The sequence below is a fragment of the Triturus cristatus genome, chromosome 9 (genome assembly GCF_964204655.1).
Source record: "Triturus cristatus chromosome 9, aTriCri1.1, whole genome shotgun sequence".
NCBI lineage: Eukaryota > Metazoa > Chordata > Amphibia > Caudata > Salamandridae > Triturus > Triturus cristatus.
The window spans coordinates 670,441,252-670,466,590 of NC_140592.1; the positions used below are offsets into that span (position 1 = coordinate 670,441,252).

The following is a 25,339-nucleotide window of genomic DNA, read 5'->3' on the forward strand; positions in this document are numbered from 1 at the left end:
GCAGGGGAATAATTAAAATCTGTGAGTCGGAAAAGGATTCCACATTGCTGAAATCAGCGTAATGACCGATCCTCAACTATAAAAAGTGTTCCTCAACTTCTGCATTCTCCTCACTTATGTGTCCCACTCTCTCGTGTGTGCAATGGGCTCTGAAGCATCATTTCTGCTTTTGGTCTGCTCTCCTAACATTTTGATTAGTGGAGACTGGGCACACCCACTCATCCTACTTAGAAGAGCTCTTTTTGCGATGATGCAGCACAGTCCAGGTAACTTAGGTTGGCAGTCATGACACAGATGATATCTGCAAGTTGAGTTGGAAGGTCACCTTTCATGTCAATATGATAAAATAGGGTTCATGGAGTATTTTATTGGGGATAAAGAAAAATAGAGCACACTCTGAGAAAATAACATTTGCCCATTACTGGGAAAGGACAGCTAGGTAAACTTCTGTTTAGGAGGAAGTGCTGGGAAAATCTCCAAACCAAGCCTCCAAAGGTTTGGGGAGGCTGTTACGCTTCTGGACGAGCCGGTGTCAGTGATTGCAGGGAGGGCAGAGCCAGGCATGGTTTTGCATCAAAGTTGATGCTGGACCACAGTTTTCAGGTCTTCAGCTCTCCTCCTCCTCCTTTCAGGCAGACTAATATGAGTTCCTGGTGTCAGGGGGCCACCTAAATACTAAACGTAGGGGCATTAAGGGGAGTGAAGGGTAGTAGCCTATGGGCTACTTACCCTTGGGGTCACAACACCCCCATATGAAAACTTAATGTAGGGTGTGGACATAAGCCGGTTCCAGAGTTTCTAATTCCATCAAAAACAAGATAGTGAAACCCTTCTTTTGTTGAGCACATTGAGCAGCCCACCTTAGGGGTGTGACTAGCCTGGAGGCACAACATACCTAGTGGCATAATTCATTTCCTGCCTGTCCTGGTGCCAAATGGGCTTTAGGGCAGGAGGTGGCATCTCCAAGGGAAGCTGGGGTCACGTATCAAAGGATGCAGGGGCTTTGAAGCCCCAGGCGTTGTTATGCTAAATCACTAGCCATCCTGCTGAAGGAGGTGCGAACACCTTCCTCCAGGTAGGTATTGTTTCTGGCCTCAGAGAGCCTGGACTCTCACCTGCAAGGGGTCAAAGACTTAAGATAAGCCAGAGGTACCCCCTACTTTTTAATTTTAGGTCTAGGAAAAGTGGGAAAGCAAGAGAAGCCAAAACACGATATCCCACACGACCTATGTATCTTCTACAACAGCTCTAAGTGCACAGTGGGCTGGCCGAAAACTATTTCAGACCATTTTGTTTTGTTACCTTAGCATTTTTTGTTTGTTTCTAGAACTGATTATTACTTACGGTCATACTTTCCAGTTTACACATCCAAAAATAGTTAGGAATTATTTTAACCATATAGTCTTTGGTTTCTTATATATCAAATCACATTTTTACAAAATAGAGAATTCTTCCATACATTTTCCATAAAAGCTTTTTACAATATACATATCAGCTACATATCAGCACATTCGACTGTTTACATTCCCATATCACAATCCACTCACACACAGAAACCACTTCCTCTCATATCTACCAATCATTCCTAACCCAGCCACACCTTACATACACTGCGAATTACAGCAGGAAAAGATCTCCAATTTCTGCTGCTGTGGTGTTGCGGACTAGGATCTCTCAGAAAGTCAGTCCTAATACATGCTCCAGCCCTGAGGGACCCTCTTCAGTACTCGGGCCCTATGTCCCAGTGGTACCACTTACTAGTGACTTACAGGGGTACTAACGTGTGTACCAATTGTGTTACAATAAGACCATTTTACCTTGTTTTTAGGCAAAGACAACTGGCACTGGGGCATGGTTAGCATGGACCCAGTGCACATCAGTCGAAGAACATCAGTACCGGTGGCAAAAAGCGGGGGTGACTATGACAAATAGAGGCACTTTCCTACACTAGGTAAATGAGTTACCTTCGTAGTTTAGGTAGTTTGTGCCTGAATATTATTAGGGGGCAGGATTGAAGACTTACTCTTCAAGCTTCGTACCGCAAAGAGCAGCCTATGTTCAATCAACTGGAATAGTTATTGTGCAGGGTAGAAGCCAAAAGGATCAACCCATGAATGTTTATTTGCAACTGGTGATTTTAATATTCAATTAGATCAAAGTTCTTTTTATTCCTAAACCCTCATTTTGGAAGATGCAGTATGGGATATTCTGCCAATAAACGCTTGCTAGAGCTGGACGAGTCAACCGTTTTTGGTAGACACAGCAATATTCGGGCTGCAGCATTTTCGATAACTTGCAGCTTTCGAATGACATAGGCAGGGCTGCTTAAATAGAGAGATTTACCATAGTCCAAACATGGAAGTACAAGACCTAGAATAACTTCTCTTAAGAGTATCCAGGGGGAGCCATTTAATTGTCTTTTTGAGGTTTCTCAGGAGACTGAAATATGTCTTGTCACTTTATTTGCCGGGGGGCCATGGTAAGATCTTTATCCATTAGTACCCCCAAGCTCTTTACATCCGTTCTGGGGGCGATCACCCAAGCACAAAGGCCAATGAATGTGATCCCACAGTGCTGGATTGTTTCCAACAACCATAATCTCTGTTTTCCTCTATTTAATTTCAGGCAGCTAGATGTCATCCCGTTGTTCACCTTTTCCAGGCAGGTGAACAAAGTACACAATGTTAAGATGGTATTGGGTGATAGAGAGACAATGATTTGGGTGCTGTCATCATACAACACCAGGGTGAAGCCTGATGTACAGATACGGTCTGCTAAAAGGCGAACATAGACATTAAAAAGTGATAAAAAGTATTAATTGCGATTATGGCAGATATAGGTTATGGTTTATAAATGGCTGGCTAGGAAAAACACATCTCCCTCTTTGGTTTGAAATAACCAAAAGTACATAAAGAGCTATGACTGCTGAGAATAAATGTATTCCCCATGGAATGGTCGATAATAAAAAAAAATTTAATAGATATTATGATCAAGAATCTTCTGATATCTAGACTTGCGCACGCCCCATCTCCTCGGGCGAACTGACCCTGGTACCGAAACCGATACTAGAGAAAGCACTTCCGGCGGAGAAGAAGACGAAACGATGCAACATCCCCTGTTGGCCGAGATAGTGGACATGGAACAAGACTCCGAGATGGGTAAACCAGCCACGCAGGATCAAGTGACTGACTCCAATTCATGAACAAAGATTACAAAGGCCAACCCCAACTTTCTGGCCTGGGGCTCCAGGCATGAACACACTCAACCCCCCCCCCCCCCCCCCCCCAACGACGACAGCACCCTCTTAGCTCTGCAAACATCCCTAAACCGAGAACAGGTGATAGGCCACTTCAGGCTTGAGACACTGATTGCAGCACCCCTGCTTTTCCTTCCCTTCCTGGTTCTTCCCCTTCTCCTCCCCTTGACCTCGTCCCTCCTCCTTCCCTGATAGCCCTTTACCCTGTTGTTTTTTCTAAGGTTCTTTACCGTGTTACAGGTACTGGGACCCGTTTAGTATCTTTTGGGTAGAGTGGGCGACAGACCTTTCTCACCCCTGTTCACAATACCGAGAGAGAGACTCTGGAGGAACGTGTGATAGGGGGGTACAGGACGGGTTTGATTTGATTGTAAAGTTGTTGTGTTCGGGCATCAGTCTCCGCCTTGTCAGTGGCCTTGCATGCAAAACACATCCAGATACGGATATCTGGTCAGACTTGGACTCCTTGCAGCGCTAGACAAGCATTGCGTATTTGGCACTAGATACAAATGTTAGATTCTGAAAATACTCCCTTTACCGTAATGAACTGGAATGTGAATGGTCTCTGGGACAAAATGAAGAGAGTGCTAGTGTCATCCTTTATCAAACGTAGACACCCCGATGCGGTAATGTTGCAGGAAACTCACCACAGGGGTAGCAAATGTGGGTTTCTGGCGAGAGGGGCTTATGTGGTTTTGGCCCACGCGGGGTACACCTCCGGTTCTAGAGGAGTGGCGATTCTCACTAAGAAGTCGCCCCCCTTTTGTGTACACCAAACATGGCTAGACCCACAGGGCACATATGCCGGAGTGACCGGCCGATGGGGCAGAAGGACTGTAACCTTAGTCTCAATCTACGTACCACCGAAACTCCAAGCACGCACACTAAATACATTGACGGAGATATTGCTGGAGACACTGGGCTCACTACACGTTATAGGGGGAGACTTTAATAAAGTAATGCACACTTCCATAGATCGGACGGGAGATCATGCCCAGGCTCCCCATACCTCACTGATCACACACCTTACTGAGATTCTAGGGTTGGTGGATATCTGGAGACACCAGAACCCAGAGGTGAGACAATATTCCTACTACTCAGGCGCGAACAAGGTCTACTCACGACTGGACTACATGTTTCTACCGAAGGGTGAAATAGGGGACATATACGAGGCACAATACTTAGCTAGGGGCCTATCGGATCACTCCCCGCTATACGTGCGGATAGGTGACTGACTACGGGACCGACATATCTGCTGGCGCTTAAATGCGTGGGATCTCCACAATGACGCAATATTGAAAGGCATTAGAGCTGACACTATGGTTTTCTATGAAGAAAATCTGGGATCGGTGCAGTCCGGGGTTGTACTATGGGAGACTTATAAAACAGTCCTCCGTGATAGGACACAGAACCGCATAGCATGGGATAGGAAAAAAGACAAAGAAGAGATGACCCACCTGGAGGCCCAGATTTGAACCCTTGAGGAACAAACCATAACGTTCCCACACCCCCAGCTCTCAAGGCAATTGATAGACACACAACACCAGTATAAAGATTTAGCAACCCAGGTGGCTAAAGCACAGGCCCAAGCGACCCTGCACAAACTTTATGATGTGGGAGATAAATCTGGAAAGCTTTTGGAATGGCTTAGTCTCAAGGAAATAGAGGTCTGATGGGTAGACTGTCTCGTGGACCCACTAGGAATACCACAAGACAGAGACGAGCAGATCCTGCGCAGTTTCGCGTCTTACTACGCTGACTTCTATAAGGCCTGCCACTTACGGCCCTCCTGAGACATAGCGGCATATCTGCAGGAGGTAGATACACTCACACTGGACGATACGAACAGGACAGGGCTCGATTCTGACATCACAATTGAAGATGTCATAGCAGCCATAGTTCAGTTATGCCCCGGTAAGACACCAGGCCCAAACGGCATACCAGCAGAACTCTATAAAAAAATGCATGGATCTTCTTGGTCCGCACCTCCTAACCCTTTTTAAAGAAGCAGGTGAAGATGGGGTTCTCCCGTTAGACTTACGAATGGCTACAATTATAACCATCCACAAGCCAGGGAAACCAAAGGATAAGTGCGATTCCTATCGTCCGATATCCATGCTCAATACAGAGGTAAAGATATTGTCAACTATTCTTGCCACCAGACTGCGCTAAGTGATCACGACCCTAGTACACCAGGACCAATCGGGTTTCTTACCTGGCCAAGCGACCAGGCTGAACCTGCGAAGGACACACAATTGGATGATGGAGGTTATAGACCGAGACACTCCACATCGGTTGTTATCTTTGGAAGCAGAAACAGCGTTCAACTCAGTCTATTGGCCCTTTTTGGAGGCCACTCTGATTAAATTCAGCTTCAGCCCCAATTTCAGGAAATTGGTGGGATTATTGTACAAAGACCGAGGGCAAGAGTCCGGGTATACAGAAGGACATCAGAGGATTTCCCCATCTGACGTGGCACGAGACAGGGATGCCCGCTGTCCCCACTATTATTTGCCTTCACGTTTGAGATCCTAGCCTGCCTGGTACGCCAACACCCGGGGATATAGGGATTCCTAATTATCCTGGAAGAGGATATGGTTGAGAAGATCTCCTTGTATGCAGACAACATACTTCTATACATTACATACCCAGAAACAACGATATCCAACTTGTTCCACACCATAGACTATTATGGATAAAAATCGGGTTACACGATTTACTGGCATAAATTTGTGATCTATAACACAGGCGTGTTACACACATGGCTCACTCTCCCTGGAGATCTCCAGATTGCGGATAACGGGTTTACCTATCTGGGAATCTATCTTACAACAGATAAACACCTCTGCTATCAGAGAATCGTCAAACGCATACTCACAAACTTTAAGGAGGACATTGAACGATGGAAAGCTCTCCCACTCACAATATTGGGCAGGGCGTCTATGTTTAAGATGATCACACTACCACAATTTTTATACACCCACCAAAATACATACTTCCCCCTACCACAAACACTTATGGGAGATAGTGGCAGAAATACGCTCCTTTTTATGGTTGGGGAAACAACCCAGGATTGCGCTCCATTCTCTATAGCGTAATCAATACAATGGGGGAATATCACTACCCGATATAGAAGCCTATTACTGGGAGGAGCACCTAACCCCAATCAACAAGTGGATACATGCAGCAGGGGCACACCCTACATACAGGCTAAAAAGGGCAACCATGAACGACCGTACATTTTTGCATTATTTATATGGTGGCAGAGGCAAGGGGCAGCTCCTCCCGGCCACTCAGGTCACTGTACAATCCTGGGGAAGGGCCCCAAAGGCAACTGGTTGGGAACATAAACCAACCAAGGAGACATCCTTGTGGCACTGCACCTGGCTTAAGGAACTGCATAAATTGAAGGGTTTTGGAGGCTGGGATGCTATAGGTATCTCCAGGCTAGGAAATATCATTCATAATAGTACGGTAAAAAGCTTTGATACTCTCAAGACTGAATTCTCATTACACCGATCTCAGTTCCTCAAGTACGCACAGCTTAGACACGCATGGCTAGCGGAAAAGAGAGATGCCTCCCCACTGCCGGAATATGCACCATTAGAGGGGAGACTTCTCCAGGAATTAATCACGACTAAAGCCGTCTCACTAACATACAAGAACCTGAATAATAACGCTCCAGACAGACTGGGCAAATTGCGGTCGACCTGGGAAGGTAACCTGGGAGCACTAGAAGATGTAGACTGGGAGGCAGCCCTAATGAACCCCAGGGAGGTAGCGATCAAATCACGACTTCGCCTCATACAATATAACATACTGCATAGAATATATCATGTTTTTTTTTTTTTTTTACTATAACATATAATAGTGTAATGTTGCAACGTAACCAAGAGATAACAAAATCTAAGAACGATGACAAAATATAAAGAACCACTAATTAGGTAGTATAACTTAAAAGACTAAACAGAACACAAAATCTTACACAAAATTTGCCAAAACAGGCTCATTTCCTAGACATAACATAATCTTTGAATTTGATAGGTAATCATGAGGAAATGTTTGCATCACACTCTGTTTAAACACCACCTTTCACACTTTAACACTTTCTATAATTTTTCCTATGCCCACCTACACTACATGTTCATAATTCCACCATTGACAGTTAGTTAACTTGACAGCACATCTGTCTACAAGTATTTCAGCAATTACTTGCACAGGTTCATTCTTCAAATTCCCTTTCTTCCCCATATTACTCGGTAACTCAATACACATCAAATCACCAACGGACCAAGTTCTGCTCTTTTACCCAGGAATCATGTTATCCCATTGCTTAGTCTTCATTTGCTTTTTTTTTTTTTTTTTTTTTTATTGTTCAATTCATAGCATATAGATCAAATTCAATCACGTAAACAATAAAATCACTGAAACAATCAAATATAAAATAAAATTCCACAATATAGAAATTAGTTATATTCACACAGTTATCTCCATATGATCGAGCATGGTACCCCAAATCTGAATCCCCAATTTTTTCCTCTTCCATGATTTTAAATGGTACAGTCTATATTCCAAATTAAAAATATTGTAGAACTTCGCTCGCCACATCTCAAACGATGGGACATCAGGTTGGAGCCATACTGAAGCAACACATAATCGTGCTACTGCAACTGCTATAAATACTAAGTATCTAAATGGATAACAAACGACCTGTTTTAGTAGCCTCCCCAACTCCTGTTAACATTACTGCTTTAGAAATATTTACATCCACCCCCGTAATTTCTGATACAAATTGCTTGATATGATTTCTAAACTGAAGATTGTACATTCATAGAAGATATGTACAATATCAGCTCTTTCCATAGTACATCTAAAACATTTCCCATCATGTACCCCCCACTTCAACATTTTTGCAGGTGTGTGATATAAATTAGAAAGTCTTATAGTGTTGAGTTCTCAAACTTGCTGTCACAAGAATTCTACCAGCTGTTTCAATTGATTGTTGCACATATATGTCTTCAAGCCCAAACCGTGCCCTCCATTTGCTATCCTGATTTTCTATATCATCCGGCTGTGTTTCAATCAACACTCCATATAGTATCCCTAGCTTAGCTCTTTTTTTAACTGACTCCACTAAAGAGATAGGAGCCATCTCTAAACATTTGTAATGTTTACATAGAAAATCTCGTATTTGTAAATATTTAAAAAAATAATTTTTAAGCAATTTGTACCGATCCATTAAATCAGAAAAAGAAAGAAGTACCCCACCACAATATATATCCCCCAATTGTCTGATCCCCTTAGCTCGCCAACTTTCCATCCCATAAAATAGCCGGGAATATAGTCGTCGAGTTCAAAGGTGTATAATAACATATCCGAGTTAGAACTAACATCCTACGTACTATTTCCAAACTTTGTATGCTGAAATCATCGCCTTAAACCGTGTTCTCTTAAAATAACTAGGTTCCAAAAATTTAAATAAAGTATTTCTAACCTCTGTCCCCATCAGCATTTGATAAATAGTTGGGGTTTCTGCCAACTGTACTTCCTCTCCAGTCAATAGAAACCGCATATTTTGTAGTAGACATACAAAATAATAGAATGTAAAATTCGGTACAGCCCATCCACCCCGGTCTTGTGGCAACATCATGTATTTCAAGGCTCGACATGCTTTCTTTTGTCCCCATATAAATCTTTCACATAGAGATTGTAGACGAGTCAACTCCACTGGGACTGCCCTAAAATAGTACATGGCCTTGGGAAGAATACACATTTTAAGTACATTACACCTCCCGACCATCGATAGATGTAAACATTCAACCTTATCCAATTGTCGTATGGCCGCATAAACTATATCTCCCCAATTCACCTCTATTAAATCCTGCAATGACATCCTAATTTTAATAACCAAATACACAGCTTCTTCCGTAACCCGTCCCTCCCCTGGACATGCTCCTTCAGAATATACAATCTGGGTTTTGGATGAATTCAGCTTATATCCAGCCACTTCCCCAAATGCCCGAGTCAAGCTCTCTATCTCCACCACCGCTTGCTATGGATCAGATGTCGCCACCGCTATGTCATCCGCATAGGCTAATACGCGCACATGGTGTTGCCCACAAATCATAGACTTTATCCTATTGGTTGTTTCTAACAATACTAAAAGCAGGTTAATATATATAGCAAATAAGGGCAAGGACACCCCTGTCTTGTCCCCTACTGATATATACCGGGGCTGATTCTCTACCCATTACACAACTTTTAGCCCGAGGAGATTTATACATAGTTTGTATAGACCTAATGTATCAGGCGCCAAACCCTGTCTTACGCATGACGGCCCACAAAAATGACCAGGACACACAGTCCAACGCTTTCTCAGCATCTAAAAAAAAGAATCCTAACCTACTCTGCTGTACATTGGCGTAATCAATCATCGCAATTACTCTATTTAAATGATTGATTGTGCTCTTGCCCGGTATAAAACTGTGCTGGTGTAAAGAAACCAATGGGGAAATTACTTGAGCTAACTTGCTGCCAGAATTTTTTAATAGACCTTGCCATCTGTGTTTATCAAAGATATTGGTCTATACGATCCTGGCAGTTCCGCCAGCTTATCTTTCTTTTTAAAAAACACAATATTGGCGGGTTCCCTACTTGAGCTTCTTGAAATGTAGCCAACATGTTGTCCTTGATTGCTTGAAAAAGCATTCGATACACCTCCAATGGTATTTTATCTGGCCCAGCCGCTTTACCGCTCGCCAGTGAACCAATTGCTTCTTTAAGTTCTGCCATAGTTATCTGAGCATCTAAGGCTTCCTGTTCTTCCTGTTTCAGACCCACTAAATCCACCTGTCTTAGAAAAACTTCTATATTAACCTCATCAGCTATGGTTGTGTGCAAATTTAGATTCCGTATATAGGTTTCCCGATTTATGCCCTTATATAGGTACAATTCACATTGCCCTTATTTGGACATAGAAATCCAGCCCTTATTTAGACATTGTCCGTACAAACCAAATACAGGCATGGCCACCTACATCCGTCCATCCACGTCACAACGAATTCCTGGAAAACCAGACCCTTAAGCCTTTAGGAATTTCCCTCAGCTTGAATATTGTTTTCTCCAAGAACTTTTATGTATGCATGAACATCTATTCCTTAGGGGTTCATTCAGGACGTTCCTCTGCCCGACTTTTACGTCAATACTGGTATTCCTAGACACCTTCAAGGTATAAATATACCAGCACTTGCCCTGGCAAATTGCGGTTCCCGGCGGATTCGATCCAACCCAGACTACGCGGTTCGCCACAGCAAGTTCGGAAGGAGATAGAGTTCCAGCCTGATGCACTGACCCGACGCTGCCATTCTCCTCGCAGAGAATCCAGCTCCAGTGCTCTCGGACTTCCCTTGCGGGGGGTTAGACTATCGAGTCCAGAAAAGAGATTCCAACCTCTCTCATTCTAAGGTATGGAGCTGACTAGAACTTAGAGAAACTTTTGGCAACTCTTGGCTAAACTAAAATATAGCTAGCTATACTTTAGAAATGGCACCTACTTCAAACCTCGTACTGCACTTAGGTTAGGTACACTGGGGTAGAACAATTTAGAAGCATCAGATGAGTATCACATTTTAGCTTATGTTATTTATGTATGTATTTTGATTAATATATGTCATAGCTACAAACCATGATATTGCAGTATTATTTTATCTTACTGCTAACCTCGTACATATTGTACTTCGCAGTCTGTCTTACGATTGTAGCAATTCATATCTCTTGCATGAGAAATAAGACTGTTCAATAAACCCTTTTATTGAAACGTCCGTCTCTCTATTTCTGTGCAACTCTGTAGAAACAAAGCATGCACGACTGACTGAGTGAAACTGTTATCTATTGTTTCCACGATTCTGAGACTGTTCCAATTCTAACAGTAAACAAAGTTGTCATGTTTATGCGGTTGTCAGAGACTAATCCCTTCTTGTATATTCGAGAAGTTTCTAGTGACCTCTGAGTTAGCAGGCACACACAAGTAATTAAGTTTAATATACTCGATAGAGACATACTGACCTTAGTCCTATGTCAAATTTATAGTGTTTGTTATTCCAATGCGCAGAGCCTATCAGGGATATGGGAACTACACTACACTATATCTTGTGTATACAACTCTTTATCAAAAGTATGAAATACCTCCAGTATTCCTTCCATATTTTCTACTGTATTCCCCTTACCATCATCCAACGACACTATTTTCTGTGAGGATTGCCTACCCCGAAGCCTTTGAGCCAAACACCGACCTGTGGCTTCCCCATAATCATATCTTTCTTCTTTATGAATTTTATATTTACCTGCAATTTCCTGACTCCAAACCCTATAAATCTAAGCTTTACAACAAGCAATCTTAGTTTGAATCTCCTTGACATTCTCCCTTTCTTATCACTTGTATAAGCCCCCGCTCAGCTGTCCTTAAGTCCTCCAAAAGTCCCTGCATGAAAATCTTCTGCTGCCTTTGTTTAGCCAACCCATAACTAAGCGTTTCGCCTCTAAGCCCCGCTTTCAATGCATCCCATACTATCGCCTGGGTAGTGGAGCCTCTATTGCTCTCTAAAAATTGTGAAGCCCAGATTTTGATATGGTCGTTAAACTGACTATCCCAAAGATGGTTCCTATTAAAAGTAAATGACCTATGATTCCTTACTTGACTTATACTAAGGATATCAAGTACTAAAGGGCTATGATCTGAGGTGATCCTAGGCCATACCTGCATTTTTGCCCCTGTAATAAGTAACCTAGATAAAGATATAATCCAGCCTAACTAATTTATTGTGGGGATATGAATAAAACGTATAGCCTGGGTCTCTATAATTTACAAAAGTCCACACATCGACTAATCCATGTCCCTTTAAGATTTGTTGCAAAGCCCTAAAAACATTTGGTTTACGCCCTGTATATTTCTCTTAGTCCATATCCCACATCTTCCCTTCCCCGTGGATGTTAAAATCCCCACATAATATCAGCGGGGTGTCCCATAAAGCCAATTCCACATTTAGATGCTACAATGTTTCAGCCTCGTCTAAATTTGATCCATATACTGTACATATCACTATCTTACTGTCCCCTACAGTGCACTCTGCTATGGCCTACCTCCCTAAATTATCAGCCAGTTTTTTAGCCGTCGCAAAGATTCCTTGCCGAGCTAAAATCGCAACACCCCTATTCACGCTAGATTGTCTAGTTGCTGTAATCAATGTGTAGCCGAGCTCATTCAATACCTTACATTTGCTCCAGGGTAGGTGAGTCTCTTGTACACACAAAATATCGGGATTTATCAACCTTAAGTCGGCCGCTACTCGTTGCCTTTTGTTATCATTATTCAGTACACAGACATTAAATGAGCATATGCGTAGCCCCCTATCAGTCCCTTTAGATGCCATTTGTCCTGGAAGTTTGCCAATTGCATATCATTACCTTGGAAAATCCTATGCAAATCATATTTACCCATTTATATATGCTATGAATTGTTTTTTTTTCATTTATACTTTGCCCAACCTCCCCCACCCCTTACCCCTAAGTGTCCACCCCACTCTTCCCCACAACCAGTCCCCCAAACCCCACCCCCCACGTGCCCTCCCCCTACTATAGAGGCCTTAGGGCCAATTGCCCTTGTGATGTTCGGTGAGTAGCCCATCTAGTGATCACCTATCCCTCAACATAATCCTACTCCCAGGCTTACTATCTTTACTCCCTTGAGAGGATAACTTTGCTTCCCTTCCCTAATACCATAAAAAATTAATTTAGCCTCCTCTCTCAAGTCTCATTTACCTACAGTAAACAATGATATAAGATCAAATAAAATCGTTACATAATCAGCAATCTTAATCACAACGACTGGAGATATTCCTTAGCTGCAGTCTCCGAAGTGAAGAACCAGGTTTGTCCCTTATTTACAACCTTAAGCGTGGCCGGATTTAACAAAAACACTTACGCCCCCCCTTCACCTGAAAAGGATTGATCAATTGGCGCATCTGCCACCTTTTCTCCACTATGTAATGGCAGTAATCCGGTCTGACAAAAAATTGTGTATCCTTCCCAGTCCTCTTCCTGTCAGGCCGTGCCAGATCATATATCGCTTGTCGTGCCAAAAAATTGTTCAGGGATATCAAGATCGCCCTTGGTCGCTGTTCAGATTGTCCCGCTTTCGCTGCTCGTTGCCTAAATGGGAATCTATGCGCCCTTTGTATTTCCAGTGTCCAATTCCACTCTTTCAATTCTGGAAAAGCCTCTTCAAACATTTCCACCACAAATATACGGGCGTCTTGTCCCTCACTGCCCTCCGGTACCCCAGAATTCTAAGGTTGTTTCGGCGCAACCGATTTATCAACACCACAAGTTTAATTTGGACATCATCGTTATTAGCTTTCATGGCTTCTGTGATTCCTCTTTGTGTCTCCATCTGATCTTCAAGCGCCGATATTCATGTCTCTGCTTCAGACATTCTCTCTGTGAAGTCGTTGCATGTTTTGGCTAAGCTTCCGACTGTGTTTTGAAGCTTACGGCATGACGAATGAGTTTTCAGATTCTCTGATCGCGTTTCCAATCTAAGCTCTGACAGACATCTATAAATTGATTCTAACGATATTTCCCCCTGTACTTTTTCAGCCGTACTACCCGCAGCCTGATCAAAAGAGTTCATTCCATCCGGCGTCATTTCTCCTGAGGAGGAAAAGTCCCAATGAGGAAACTTCATCCCTTCTATACCAGGCCCTCCTCCTTTAGTTAGCTTACATACTGTGAGTAGTTCTAAATTTTCTATCTCCAGAGCAGTACTATCTGAATCGTTGCCAATATTGGTTAGCAAGCCTTAAAGAGAGCCATTCTTATATGCTTGATAATCCTCCTCATCCGAAGGTTCAGAAAGGGAGAAAAACTTGTCGCCAGACTCACTTTCCTGGCTAGTACATTCAATCTTATCGTCACTTACTCCAGCAGTTTCGTCTGCCAATTCTAAACTCCTACTATCCAAAGTTGTCTGATCAAGTCCAGGTATGCACAAAGTTATATCTTTTCCTATAGTGGCCGATTCTTGAGCAGCATCGTCTTTATTAGCACTCATTGCTTGCTTGTTCCTCAATTCTTGATCCTTGTTCTTCCATTATTCTGGCGGTCTTCTGAGGCAATATTGATTTTTTCCTGGCTGCGGCTTGAAAGATCTGTGGGATCTTACCAGCCTCAAGATTTTGTTCCTTGCTTTGTGCGCTATTATCCCATTCCCCATCTCTTATAGATTCTTTGGAACCCTTCACCACTAGCGCAGCTCTGGTTCCCACCAATGTTTCACCAACCGCTCTTGTTTTTCCACCACGGACGGTTTTGAGCGGCATTATTAATTATTGAATAAACGATGTTCGGACGCAACAATAATTGAATTAAGCAAAAATTGAAAAGCAGCTGCTTCTGTACTCTCCACGGTTCCACAGTCCATCGACAACAAACATCAGCCAGCAGGTTATCTCCTACAGAGTAGATTCACTGCCTGCAACCCTTCCACCCCTGAGTCCGCCATCACCAGCAACTCTGCTCAGGCAGCAGCTCCTCCTCAGCACCCACCCATTGCTGCCTGCCAGCCAGCCGCCGAGCCTACAAAACAGTCCTTGATGAGCCCCTGATCGCAAGACCCGCGGCCACTCACCAGCACCTCCGCGCCGCGGCTCTCAACTCCTGGCGGTCACAACTCCACAGTTCGTGCCCACTATCCTCCACAGGCTGCCGAGACTCCGCTCACCGATCCACCAGCTACCGAGAGTGCCTATGCTCCCACCGGACTGTTTCCATTTCCTCCGCCTCCGGCTGCCAGACTCTGCCTCGCACTCTCGCGTCTCAATGCTCAGGTGAGAGTACTTTCCCTAGCTGTGTATAGCCTCCGCGCGTCCTGAAATCTGCCACTTTGGAGCCTGCTTTCACGGTAGCTTTATTTTTGCTTTCCTTTAACTGCTCCTTCACGCTGCTTGAGACTATCAGCAATTTTGCCTTCGCTTCACGCAATCAACAGCGTTCTCCACCATTGTCCCATATTCATGAGGGATAGGTGAGCTATTCGGGAACCATTCACACCCGCGTCCAACTAGTGGACGCCATCTTGCCACATAGAATATATTATGACTGAGTTCGACTGCATAGAATGGGACGAGCAGAGAATCCTAGATGTCAGCGATGCGGACACAGAGAAGGCGACTTTTATCATATCATCTGGGAATGAGCCCGGATTCGGGCCTACTGGGCAAAAATAACACGGGAACTAGGCAAAATACTGGACACCAAAGTACTCCTAGGCCCCAAACTTATACTATTGGGTATTTCATATGATGTTGATCTAGGGAGACCTCAATTAATCTTCCTCGCACTAGCACTGGTAGTAGCTAAACCAGACGTGGCGAGGAAATTAGGAGCCGTAGAGAGACCACTGCTGCGAGAATGGAGGGTAGGGATGGATATGTATATGGCAGCCGAAAGGCACACCTACAAGGCAAGGGGCTGTCTAAAAACTTTTCATAAAGTGTGCGGCAAATGGAGGGGGTACTATGGTCTCGATGCAATAGTGGGAGATACTCAACCGGACCCTACCGGACAAGTCCCCGCAGATACCCCAATAGCCGGAGACACCCTGGCGACCTTGGGGGAGGGAGTGGCTCCATGGGATTGTTTCCCCATCTACAGTTACTGCATGTCTGTACTGCACAAGGATATGTAAGATATATGAAGATGAATTGTTTTGTATAATGACTAATAACATTGAAGGCTGTTTGACTGTAACTGAAGTTAACTATGTTATGACTATTTTAGAAATTGACAAAAATATTTCTAAAAAAAAAGAATCTTCTGATAAAGGATAGAATGAAAATATCCTAAGAAACGGTTCAGTGAAGTTGGTGATAAGCTAACACTTAAGAGGTGATAACAGCAGACATAGAAAGAGTGCTGATAATATTTTAACTCAAAGAACAGACTACAAGGAACTTATAATGTGTAAAAAGAAGGTAGCAAAATAAGGATCCAAAGAAAGTTTGGCAGGTAATCACCAAGGGAATTAATGGTCTAGCAAGCAAACCCCTACCCACTGAATGGTTTAATCACTTTACATCATCATAAAAAAAATGAAGAATTCTGCAAGGTAAAACCCAATGTAGCTTGCTAGAAGACATTGAAAATGCAACAGGTTTGCAACTGATCACACAGAATAAAGTGCTGGAGGCTGTGAAGGCATAGATAAACAAAACAGGACCAGGATTAGATGTTACTCCAGTAGACATTTTAAAGTCTGCACTAACTATAAGGACTTCCTTAATAATTAGAATAGTGAATGCAATACTAATGTTTAACAAGGTGTTGGATTCGTAGTGATGCAGTTATTACATCATTTCACAAGAAAGAAGACTACAAAAAAATGGTTACTTACCTACCCAACTCCCTGATCGACACCCTGGCCAAGAACTACAGGGAATTAATTTGTATGCAGCTAATAAAATTGATAATGGAAAAATATAAGATCTTGTAATTATAGGTGGGATTTACTGAAGGAATGGCACTTTGGAACAGGTTTTTTTACCCGGAGTGGATATTAATGAAATAAGTGCTGCTTGGGAACAGTACTGCATAGGCTTTTTCAGTTGGTTTGAAGACATAATTTGATGGGAGAGAGAAAGGTTTTGGGCTGCTTTACTGGTAATGGATACACAAATATATTTGCTGAAAATATGTATCTAGGTAACTTTGTATCCGTATGATAATAAAGAAATGGGAGAAAACTGAAACGGTCAATATTATCACAATTGGTTAGATAAGGCCATTGCCGTCATCAAAATTGTTTAATTTAAAAATTAGCAGTGTAATTGGTGAAGTTCACAAATGGCATACAATGCAGCACTCTGGTTAGATTACGCTACTGTTCCATCACTATTTGCAGTCAATGCAGTTCTCCTGTCCCACAAAAAACGGGGCTACAAATGTTGCTCTCTAAGTTAAGTGCGTAGTGTCAAAGAAAAAGATTGGTTTTTAAATTGGGCAAAAACGAAATGATGGCTGTAAATGCAAAATAGTAAATTATCGCACAAATAGGATCTTAAAATAATGGGCGGGAACAGGATCGATGATCGTGTCATAATCATATGATTATTTGGGTATCAGAATTAACAAACTAAATTGGCCACAACACAAACAGAGAACCCTTCAAAACACATGCACAGAAGCAGACTGATGAATGTTTAATAGTAAACAGGCTGAAAGAGGATAGGCCTAACAACTGAATAAGGCATAGGAAAGGAATGAAACACACTATGGGGGAGAATATACAGGGCCCAGAAATGAGCGCTTAATTATTAAACCACTACTGGCTAACTCATCGAGTACTCCCATAATCCAGTTACGATTGGAAGTGGGAAATAAAGGTCTGGGAGCTCGAGATGGCAAAAGTGCTTTAAGAATTTGGATATGATTGTGTACAAACAAGGCTCTTCTATATTTTAAGAATATCTGTAATGATGTGGTAAGATTGCCTAGAGCAGGTGCACATCAATGGCTCAGTTATGTGAAGCATAACGTTTTTGCCCTGGATTTGGCTCAGTAGTATTGGTTTTTGTTCAACACTGTAAAGGTAGGTACTATAATCACTAAAAATCGATATCAAGTGGATAGAATAATGAAATAAGATGGAAAATAAGGAAGCAAAATCTGCCTAGTAACATGGCCATAAAACATAATTAGGGAGAGAATACCAATTTGACTGGAAGTTTATACAGCTTAAAGTGTAAGTGAAATTCTAACTCGGGATCTTACCGGTTTGACAACGATACATGTATTGCAGAAATTAGGATAACGATTACTTGTTGCTCTTTATTTCTGTACCTCAAAAATGACGACTACAAATGAAGTCTGTGCGTAAGGATAACATTTATGACATTGACTGCCTAATGTATTTGTAAGCAGAATATGTTTTGCTCCTGCTTTGGTATAGTAAACATTATTTATCTAGCAGGGATTATCAATAAGAATTGTCTAGTGATTCCACTGAAACCATTGCTATAAGTTACAAAAGGGAGCACCAGGCCACCCTATCTATTAGCAAGGGAATATTCAAAGCTACTGAAACTGGGGAGCACGCACACAACATGCATGTAGCTTCACAAGCTTCAATCATTCTGCCACTATCTGGAAAGGGAACCGGTCAATGCTTCCAGGAAAAGGGAGATTCATGTTAGATGGGTCACAGGCTAGATAATAAATGTTTGCAGAGTTATAAGCACCAAATGTTGCGGGAAGTACAAAGAATACCGAACAAATTACAAGTGTAGGCAGAATCTATTTAGGACTAGACCTTTAACCCATACTCAGCTCACCTTGCTTTCCTCCCGTTCTTCAGCATGCATCCAGATGGGTTTATTGTCCCCTGCAGCGACGGAGTAAAGAATGGAGATCATTAGTATTGGTCCTCACTCACCTTCAATCTTCCCACAGCCACTATGGTACGTCACACTGCCTCATTTCATAGGCATTCTAAGATCAGGGATCAGACTGAGGACCAGCAGTGACATGCATTGTTCTTGGATTTACGCTAAGAGCAACACACAACACAGATGAGGCACTTCCTGAAGTTCTTACTGAGCTTCTGTACCAGAAGCATTTCAATATCAAACATTTGAATGCAGTACCAAGGCCTAGGAAGTCAATATTTTATGAGACAATGACAATGAAACAAAAACAGAATTGGTAGTGTAATTTAGATAATGGGTACGTGGACATTCATTGGAAAGGGGAGGTTACTGCAGGTAGAAACTGATTTTTTTATTGAAGCAGCGGGCAAAAGGGCGAACGGAGACGGGGCCGGGAAAAGTGTTAGGATAATTTATCTCAAAGTGAGGGGAGATCAACACATAGTAATTGGGCGGCTAAAGCTAGGTCACCAGCTGCCTGGGATGGGCACAAAGCTTCAAGAATAAAAACATTTGCCTGCTAACTAATGTGGTGTGACAGCGGCAAAGCTGATACACATTGTTTCAGGCGTGTGGGACTGTCTAGTTTTCGGAAGAGAAAATGGGTTGTAGTGAAGCGAAGTTGCTACCTTTTGAGAGTAAAACTGGTGTCTCAGCATGGCCACAAACTGAAATAATACAGAACAGAAAAGTCCAATCTGGTGCAAATTTCAAAAGACTGCTGTGCTCCTTCTCAGCTGCTTGGAAGTGATTTGAGGTGGGGAAAGCATTCATACGAGGCCAATATAAACAGCAACAGATGTATTAAAAAAACTTGTATGACAACTAGGGGCATACTGTACAAATTGCCCCAGGAATGCAACGGGTATGAGTGAATGCTTTTTGTGCTCCTGTGGCAGTTTGGTATTACAGTAGGGGCAGCAGAAGCCTGTGCAGATCCTTCAGTAATATAGATCATTCTGGCACTAAATGTGTGCTGGCAGGATTGTAAGTGGGCATTCCCTCATTTGCACAGTAGTGTGGCCCCATGCATATGAGGGAGTATTTGCCTTTGCTCATAAGCAATATGGGAGACACAGGTGCAAAGGAAAAGATGCTGTCAGCAAGTGCAAAGACTGCACCACCAGAGGCAGTGCCAGTCAGTGTGCCCCACGAGTTTCCACTGGGAGAAGTGCACGGTGTCCCACGGACTCCCCTGGTACTGCTCTGTAGGTGGGTATAGTCACATATTACACATGGCCTTCAGAGACATTCCTGCTCACCTTTAAAGGTAAGGCCATGTCACCTGCAGCGACAGTAGAACAGGTGGTTTCAACAGCCAGTCCATCTTTCGCTAATGTGCTGCTCACAGAGCGGTTGCAAGGTAGCGCAGCACAGTAAACAGTGCCCTCTTTCTGTCTGCATCCAGCATACACCTTTTGAGGGTGTGCTGAGTGGAACTGCACCCCCTATAATAAAGACCCTGGATGTGAGATGAGGGGTAAGTTATGGGAGAGGAGATTATTGACATCTGCTTGAAAGAGATAGGGCCTAAGAGGCGATGTGAGACAGGCACAATGCAAAATTTCAAGGCTGGAGATGATATCCTGTTGCGTGCAAGTGAGCGAGCAGGTGCAACATGATATAGGTGCAAATAGATTGTGAGTGGGGATGGCCAGAAGTGGCCTTATATCAGTAAATGTTTGATGAATAAGGTTATATAGGAGCACTAAGTTTCAAAATGGATGGACCTACTGCCTTGGGGCAGGAGTAAGGCAAAGCTGATCCTAGTGTTTCTAAGGCTATGCTGCAATGGTAGGGTTACACAGGTAGAGACACTGCTCTTGAGGGCTATGGAGAAGGCCTGGGAGGCAGAGGAAATGATGACCGTCTGCACAGTGGAAGAAGACTAAAGGAAAATGCTACTTACCAGTATGCATCTGTTCTTGGCATGTAGAGCTGTAGATCTGCATACTTTTGCATAGATCGCCATCTGGTGTTGGGCTCGGATGTTTGCACTTTGTTATTGTAGAAGTCTTTGTAGTCACGAGAATGGTGACTCCTCCTTTGGTTAGTAGTGCACATGGGCATCGACTCCAACCTTAGATTGTTTTGCCATGAAGGTTGATGATGGAGTTAGTTAGAAATAGAAAGATGTCCATGTGTAATGTATCTAAGTAAGATAGTACTGCAACACATATAGGTGTCCGAGGAGGCGGGTGGGCGTATGCGGATCTACAGCTCTACATGCCAAGAACAGATGCATACTGGTAAGTAGCATTTTCCGTTCGAGGCATATGAGCTGTAGATCGCATACTTTTGCATAGACTATACAGCAGTTCCCCTGTTAGCGGTGGCTACCTGTATGAGTTGCAGTAGTTTGAAAAAGTGTTCATAGTACAGCCTGGCCCACACTAGCTGTGCAGTGTAGACCATGTTGCGGCTTTGCAAATGTCATTCATGGGGATGTTTCCTAAGAATGCCATGGATGCCCCTAGTTTACGTGTGGAATGCGCTCTGGGGGAATGGATAATGTACGCTTTGCTTTCTGGTAGCATATTTGAATACATTTAACAATCTACCTGGCCATTTCAGCTTTTGATATTGGATTGCCATTATGTGGTGGTGAGAAAGCTACAAATAGTTGTTTAGTTTTCCTGAATTTTTTTGTCCTTTCAATGTAATAAAAAGGATAGCTCTTTTGACGTCAAGCGTATGAAGAGCTCGTTCTGCTACTGAGTCTGGTTGAGGAAAAAAGACTGGGAGCTCAACCGACTGGTTAAGGTGAAAGGCCGAAATTACTTTAGGTAAGAATTTAGGGTTTGTCCCATGAACCACTTTGTTGTGATGCATTTGCAAAAATGGTTCTTGTATGGTTAATACCTGGAGTTCACCCACTCTTCTGAGAGATGTGATGGCCACAAGGAAAGCTACTTTCCATGTAAGGAACTGTAGCTCACATTTATGTAAAGGTTCAAATGGGGGACCCAGGAGCCTAGTAAGGACAATGTTTAGATTACATACTGGAAAGGGTGGAATTCTGGGAGGGATTATCTTTTTAAGGCCTTCCATTTAAGCTTTGATGGGAGGTACCCTGAACAACGACAAGTGTTGTCTGTTCTGCAAGTAGGCTACTATAGCAGCAAGATGTAATAGTATGTATGTGTATGCCAGATTACATCTTTGTAGATGCAGGAGATAACAGATAATATTTTGGGTTGAAGCATTTAGTGGATTGATTGTGTAGTTATTGCAGTAAACAACAAATCTTTTCCATTTAGCTGCATAGCATGCTCTAGTGGAGAAGTGTAGCTCACTGGTTAGAGGAGGCATACCCTGAAGCAGAGGTCAGACCCGGGACCAGGGTTCAATTCCCGACGCGGCAGGGTCCGGAGCCCAATTGTCCACGGACTCGATAATTCTCGCTTCGGTGCCCACTCTAAGCACGAGTTCACACTATGCAGCTCTGGGCAACAAGCTTGCTTAATCTCCACAACGGCCCCCCCGCGGCGGGATGCCTGGCTTTCACCTTGGGGATGCCCAGTACGGGTTATCTCACAGGGAAAAACCAGGACGGGTTCCCAATGCAAGCGCCAAGATGCCCAAGGGTAAGTTGAGCGCTATATAAGAACACATAATAATAATAATAATAATAATAATAATAATAATAGTGGTAGGACGTCTAGCTTCTCCAATAACGTTCATGCAGTCTGGTGGGAGATTGAGGTAACCAAACTCTAAGATTTCAAGAGCCAGATCGCTAGGCTCAGTTGCGCTGGTTCTGGATGTCTTATCTCTCCATGGTTCTGCATCAGAAGCTTTGGGGAAAGGTGCAACTTTTGGTGTGGGACTACAGAGAGTGCCAGTAGTGTTGTGAACCATGGTTGTCAGGCCCATGCTGGCGCGACTAGGATCATTGCGAGAGACTGTTGCTTGAGTTTGCGCACCAGTAATGGAATGAGTGGGAGAGGCAGAAAAGCGTACGCAAATCTGCCTGACCAATTCATCCATATCGCATTGCCTTTGGACAATGGGTGTGGATACCTGGAGGCGAAGTTGGGGCATTTTGTGTTTAGATATGTGGCAAAGAGATCTATGTCTGGGTGGCCCCATATTTGAAACAAGCATTGGCGTAGCCAATAGGTCTCGCCTCTGGGACCTTTAAGTATTTAGCCATACAGCAAATTAGCCTGGGTACTGCAACACCTACAGTTACTTCCCGTGCCACAGATGAACTATCACACACACTCAAGGATGGGCTTCCTTCTGTGCTATTTAACGAACAAGTGTATTTAATTAACATAGAAGCTTTAACACCAACAGGCACAGCACAGTAGAGCAACCAGAAATTGGATAATTAGGGGCAAGAAAAGAAGTGAGAACAAGCCAGGGTCTCAAATGATCAGGCATTCAAACCTTAACAGTAGCAATTGGCAGGAAAATCCAGTAGCACATTCAACATCTCTCCAGACGTGCCATACTAGCTTAAAGCTCTTGCCCAAACACCAACAGAATACAGATACCCCCAGTTGCGCAACAATTCACTTAGAGCGTACCCATGCAACCTCAACAACCCCATCCTTGGTGGTAAACCCACCACTGTAAACACACCGCACCAGAACATTGGCTCAAAACTTTCCACAATACCACCTCCCACAAGACACAACTGAATAAAGGCTGTACAAGTGTAATAACAGACCTATTTATTCATGCTCATATTGAAATAAACTTACACAAAAACCAGGGTAGCATTAGGAGTGAATGAAGCAAATGTAAGGCTGGAGACATTGAAGGCAGTGTGAAAAACCAGGCATAGAAGGAGTGGAGGTTTCTATTGGCCGCCAAAAGCCATGTGTGCCTGTGTCTTTGTGAGAGCTTGCAAAGGAATTTATCACACAGGCTAAACTTAACAAAACCAAAGAAAGAGCAGCTTTATAAACAGGTTTGCACGCCTCCACCGAAATGCCAAGAATTCGAGTTACTTTGTACGGACACAGATGAAAACTATAAAACTGAAGAAATGGGGATAATGTGTGGCCTCGAAAGAGGGCATTCACTTCTATAAGAAACAAGCATTGGCAAAGCCAATAGGTCTCGCCTTTGGGATCTTATAAGTGTTTAGCCAGAGCTGCTGGCTTTGCTTATGTTTTTTAACTATGTTGTAGAGTAGTGTGCCTTGTGTGCAACAATTTGCAAAGTTATAATTAAAAAAAGTGTTACCTTGTCTATAATTAAGATGAGATTATGTTTAAATGAACAAATTTATTAAACAAGGATCCAGCACACCAAACTGACCTCGATCGTTTTAACAAACACGGCAACAAAACACCATACGAAGCACAAAATGTTCCAAGAGTTTATTCTTCCACCACAAGCACAACAAACTAAACCATACTACATCAATTAAATTGACACCGACTCCCCTAAAGCAAAGCACATTCAATCGATGCTTCAACTGACATGCATGCCAGTGCTTCCGTTCACACAGAGAAGACTTTCAACATTCAGCAAACCAGGCCCTGCACTCTCAAAACAGCACAATTTGTCACATCTCTTCACCAAACATGCTCCCTACAATTCAACAGAGCCAACTCTTCTTTCTTTACTAAACATGCTAATTTTTCTGACAAACAGATTCAAGTGGTCGAAATGGCATTAATAAAAGACCAGTTCAAGGTGTCGGAGTTAAACCAGGCTGAGCTCGCCGGCAGGTTCTCGGTCTCTGAAGCAAACCAGGCGGCAATTAAGGCATCCTGCGATGTCCTGTCTCAGAGGCTTGATGAGGTGGTGGTAAGGACTGACCTTCTAGAAGCAGAAATTCCTGGCATTAAAGAAGCTATTAGTGGGGCAGCAAAGGATGTGGTAAAGCTAACCCTACAACAAAAGGCTTTGAAGGATGATATTGAAACGTTGGAAAATCACTCTAGAAAGAACAATCTAAGAGTCCTTAATGTCCCCGAGAATCTAGAAGGATCAGATATAAAGGGGTTCGTTATTTCTATACTACAGGCGTCGGTTTTGAAGAATCTGCCAGAAATTGATTTGGTATCAGAAATTCAAAGAATTCATCGAGATCCCTATAGGAAAAACCAGAGCAAACAGAAACCCCGGAAGATATTGGTTAATTTCCTTTCCTATTCTGTGAAGGAACAAGTATTGTCTATGGGTCTTAAGGAGGGGTCTGTGACTTTCTCTCCCAATGGTTTGGATCCATTCACTTTTCAGATCAGGTCAGACATTTCTCATATAACGGCTACAAGGCAGTTGGAGATGGGGGTAGATTGGAGGTATTGAGGAGCTTGGGAGTCAAGGCACAATTGAAGTTTCCGGCGCAGCTGCGTGCTATGTATAATAATCAGATGCACCTATTTCATACAGTTGAAGAGGTGGACTCCTTTATGACTAGCTTAAGGAAAGCAAATTGAATTATAATCAAGATGCGTCTATAACAGTGTAAAATACACTTCTTGTAAATTTTCTTGGCCCCCTTCCTTACATTCTCTTTATTTTTCTGTTTATTAGTTAAAAGCCTGAGGTGAGGGCAACCAAATGGGTTCACCCATTTGTAAGGGAGGGTTCCTCAAGGGGTAAGGGGGATACACATGGGAATGAAGGAAGGAAGGGAGGG

At 43.0% G+C, this 25,339-nt stretch overlaps 1 protein-coding gene across 1 annotated transcript in view; it reads right to left on the minus strand.

The window, feature by feature from the left end:
• The window catches only part of KLC2 (kinesin light chain 2), a 263,961-nt gene that overhangs the window by 96,248 nt on the left and 142,374 nt on the right, over positions 1-25,339 (minus strand). The window contains exon 10 of the mRNA XM_085625737.1: positions 18,640-18,689. Within this exon, the coding sequence (XP_085481863.1) occupies positions 18,640-18,689 (50 nt within the window). The remainder of the gene's footprint in view (positions 1-18,639; positions 18,690-25,339) is intronic.